Raw genomic sequence first — 4,528 nt, 5'->3', positions numbered from 1 at the left:
GAAGCCGGTTCAAACCAGCAATAGTCGTAGCATCCAAAATAGCCCTTCTCTGAACATCAGTGAAATAAACCAGAATCCCAATACAACAATCATTAACAGCCGCATTAAGATTCTTCTCGGCTATCTCTTTCGTATTCGACCACATCATCGCAAACACTTGCGTAGGCGTATACGCCCTAACTTCCCACAAGATGGTATAAGATGGGTTTCTAAATAAGCTATTCAACAAAGGATTTTTTGGAGTCACGAGAAATGTTTACCTTAGAATGAAGTGGTGAAGGCATGATGAAATTATTCAGAATAAAAAAGATTAGGTGGTTTTGAGGGTGGCAGAGGTACCGGAGGTTGGTCGAAAAGCGTCGCCAGAGGTGGCTCCAGTGATGATTGTGTTTCGTCATCTTGGCACAAAAGTGTAGGAGGCACTTAGTTTCGAGATTCCAAATAGCATTGCTTTCGACGTCAAAATTAGGATCTGACGGCTTTGGAGGAATCATGAAATCAACATTGTTGTAAACATCAGTATCGTTGGAATGAGACTTGATGGGAGGAATCATTTTAATGATTTTAGCAGTGGTTGAAGGGGCTACCAAAGAAGGCAATTGAATTTGTGGTTGCTTCATATTGCGTGTCGGGTTATTGAAGTTGTGAGTCCAATTGGCGATTTGACCTAACTTGTTGGAACAAGAGGTTTTTGTTTTTGAACTGGAATCTGGGGGTTTTGGTATAATCTCCATAAAACCCCAATCCTTGACATGAGGCTCAATCATGAAAGCTGTGAGAGATACATCAGTGGAGATGCTGGAAAGATTTGAAGACATCTCATTAGAAGGAAAGTGAATGTTCTTCGTCTTTAAGATGGGTGAAGGGTAGAATTGAATTTCAGTGTCATCAGTGGAAGAGACAAAATCATCAAGTATGGAAGACTTATCTTCAGAGTTCAACAATTCGCAAGCTTCTTCAATTTCTTCTGTTTGCCCTTTTGTTTCTTTCGTAGCTGAAATTCGACCCAAGGTTTCACCTTTAGAAGATTTTCTGCACAGATCTGATGCTCCATCTACATCCTCCGTTGATTCATATGTTGGTTCCTCTTCTTCATTATCAAGCGGTAAAATGGGTCTCCACTCCGGCTTGAAATGCCATAATAGTGTTGTTGTAAATGTATCCCAATTATATGTGTGATGAACACGAGACCACCATATCCACCATTTGATAGTAGAGTCTCTCAATGCTCCAACAGCTTTTAAAACCTTCAATGACTTGGGTGTTTCATGCTCCTTGAAAAATTTCTCCAAACTGAGAATCCACCAATAGGCATCTTCTTCCCCATTAAACAATAATATCGTCATGAATTTTAAGCGGAAGAAAGATCAAAAATGAAAGCACCAATTGATAGGTAGATGTTTCTATCAAAACTAGGTTTTATAGAATAGGAAGGAAAAACACTAAAAGACTAGAGAAGACAAATAAAAACTAACTAAAAAGATAAATTCCATTTCTTTGATATCTTTCCATGTCTGAAAGAGACTACATAAATAGTACCAATAATGGATAATAAACTAAAAGGCTCAAATATTAATAAGGGCCCAATTCAACAACATTCTAGAAAATATTACCAAATAAAAACTATTATAAATTCTACTCCTAGTTTAATATCTAATATATTTATTTAATCATAATTCTTCCTCTATCAAAGAATTTGATGAAAAGAATAAAAGGATTTTAGGTAGGAAGGTCTTGGAGAGTTTGATTTTATTTATAACACAAAAAAGAACCCATAAAATGGGGGAACTCAAAAATTATATTGAAGAAGGATTTTGGAGGACTTACATGAATTTTCTAAATATCTTTTAGGTTGTTATACTATTCTAAAAATAAAAAATTTAGTAATGATAATGATTCTTTTATCATTCAAAAAATGTCAAATATTTTTCTATATCTTTTTTAAATTTTATTTTCGAAAGTCTTACTCTCTCCTCTCCTCCAAACTCGCAAACATAGTCTTAAGGAGTTTCTTATCGAGTGTGTAGAGTGATAAAATATGTTTCCCACCTTTACCTTGTGAGATGATACGATTATCGAGTGGCTTGACAACAAAGCCCTATGTTTATGTTGCTATTTTAACCTAAAAAAAACAGAGAAATATATTATTATTATTATTTTACATGCTTTCAAAACCATTAACAAAACTCATCTAATCATTTATAGATAATTTAATAAGAAAATCATAACATGCCTCCAATCACTGTACTGTGGGTGATGAAATCCTAACAAACAAATTACCAGAAGTGGCTTGACAACAAAGTTGGCAGAATAGAACTCTACCATTCGATTTACCTCAAATGTACACACATTATAGCCATCTCCTATCTAGTTTTAAAATAAATACTTTCACATCAACTGTTTTTGGATCTACACTTATGTTTAACTATCTACTCTTTCTTACCCACATTAATATAAGAAAATACTACCTAGAGCAAATGTAAATTAAAAACTTACACCTTTCTCATTTTGAGCTATAGTGAATTGCAGTACTAGTACTCCTATATCTAAATTAGTGCTATGTGATGAAAATGAAATGCAATGAAATGAACCTAACTAGTTGTACTTGTACTTATTTTTGTCACTGTAGTAAATTAATTTATTCAGTACCAGTTAAGCAATATTGGCCAGAAATTGCTGTAAAAGTATCTGGCCATGTTTGTACGTGAATACGATGAAAAATAAATATTCTGACCAAGTCATTTAAAATTAAATTCTGGCTACATTGGCGGCTAGAAATTACTTGTACTTGAAGTTAGATGAATGTTTTCACTTCATTCATCTTCATTTGGCGGTTTGCTTTTAATCATTTTGGAGGTGGTAGAACAACACATTAATGACTGTGTCTTACTTACATTGTGTCAATTCAACATTATATATACCCTTCACATTTGCATGTTCCATACAAACCCATCAAATTCAGAATCTCATACAATTAATAACACTTGTTGCAATGGCTACTTGTTTAGTCATTTGTTTTTGTGTAATAATAAGCTTAGTTGCTTTTGTTTCGGCTCAACAACCACGAGCTCTCTTCGTTTTCGGAGATTCTCTTGTGGACAGTGGTAACAACGACTTTCTAGCAACCACGGCCCGAGCTGACGCCTATCCATATGGCATTGATTACCCAACTCATAGACCTACGGGACGTTTCTCTAACGGCCTAAACATCCCCGACCTAATCAGTACGATCGAATTTACCCCCACTACTAAAATAAAATCTAGCTAATATTATTTTTTGTTTTATATATTTTTAAATCAATTATCAACATGTTTTTGACTAATCATACTTGTTTTGTTCATACTATTTGTGTACATAGATATGCATGGCACATGTCACATGTGTAGGACATAATTAATGTGTAACTAGTTTGTTAATTATAGGTTTGGAGCTTGGCTTAGAACCTACACTTCCATATTTGAGTCCTCTACTTGTTGGAGAGAAGCTTCTAATTGGTGCTAATTTTGCATCTGCTGGAATTGGAATTCTCAATGATACTGGATTCCAGTTTGTAAGTGTGACATTAAACTTTAGTTTAAAAAAATGTGACATAAAATTAACTTATTATTAAGTAAAATTGTTTTGCAGTTGCATATAATAAGAATCTACAAACAACTAAAGCTATTTCAAGTGTATCAGAAAAGAGTAAGTGCACACATTGGTTCAGAGGGAGCAAGAAACTTGGTCAACAGAGCACTTGTACTAATCACCCTTGGTGGCAATGATTTTGTAAACAATTACTATTTGGTCCCTTATTCCGCAAGATCTCGTCAATTTTCTCTCCCAGATTATGTTAGATATCTCATTTCTGAGTACCGCAAAGTTCTTAGGGTATAGTTATATTATTCTTCATTCTCTCCCTACTCAAATTATATTATTCTACACAATTCTAATGTACATGGTCCTTGACACATGCAGAAACTTTATGATTTGGGAGCACGTAGGGTTCTTGTGACAGGAACGGGACCAATGGGGTGTGCGCCAGCTGAATTAGCAATGAGAAGTAGAAATGGTGATTGTGATGTGGAATTACAAAGAGCTGCATCTTTATACAATCCTCAACTTGTTGATATGATCAGAGGACTTAACCAAGAAATTGGCTCTGATATTTTTGTTGCTGCCGATGCATACAGAATGCATATGGATTACATTTCCAACCCTCAAGCTTATGGTATGTGAATGTGAAAGCAATTAACAATAGTCTTTTATAAGTTGAAAATGATATAACTCTCTTTAATGTATTGAAATTTGGCTTTATAGGATTTGCAACATCAAAGATAGCATGTTGTGGACAAGGGCCATACAATGGAATTGGGCTTTGTACACCAGTCTCAAACTTGTGTCCAAACAGAGACCTTAATGCATTTTGGGATGCATTTCATCCATCTGAAAAGGCTAATAAAATCATTGTCCAACAGATTCTTAGGGGCAGCAATCAGTACATGTACCCTATGAATCTCTCCACCATCATGGCCTTAGATTCCATGA

At 34.8% G+C, this 4,528-nt stretch overlaps 1 protein-coding gene across 1 annotated transcript in view; it reads left to right on the top strand.

The window, feature by feature from the left end:
* Positions 1–2,963: 2,963 nt before the first annotated feature.
* Positions 2,964–4,528, top strand: part of LOC131610704 (GDSL esterase/lipase At5g33370-like) — a 1,804-nt gene continuing 239 nt past the window's right edge. Inside the window, exons 1-5 of the mRNA XM_058882726.1 lie at positions 2,964–3,224; positions 3,424–3,551; positions 3,629–3,871; positions 3,959–4,211; positions 4,301–4,528. The exon at positions 4,301–4,528 is cut by the window's right edge and continues 239 nt beyond it. Coding sequence (XP_058738709.1) covers positions 2,993–3,224; positions 3,424–3,551; positions 3,629–3,871; positions 3,959–4,211; positions 4,301–4,528 — 1,084 coding nt within the window. The 5' untranslated portion in view covers positions 2,964–2,992. The remainder of the gene's footprint in view (positions 3,225–3,423; positions 3,552–3,628; positions 3,872–3,958; positions 4,212–4,300) is intronic.

Source organism: Vicia villosa, linkage group LG6 (assembly GCF_029867415.1).
Source record: "Vicia villosa cultivar HV-30 ecotype Madison, WI linkage group LG6, Vvil1.0, whole genome shotgun sequence".
NCBI classification, from domain to species: domain Eukaryota; kingdom Viridiplantae; phylum Streptophyta; class Magnoliopsida; order Fabales; family Fabaceae; genus Vicia; species Vicia villosa.
This window is presented reverse-complemented; position numbering and strand designations above follow the sequence as displayed.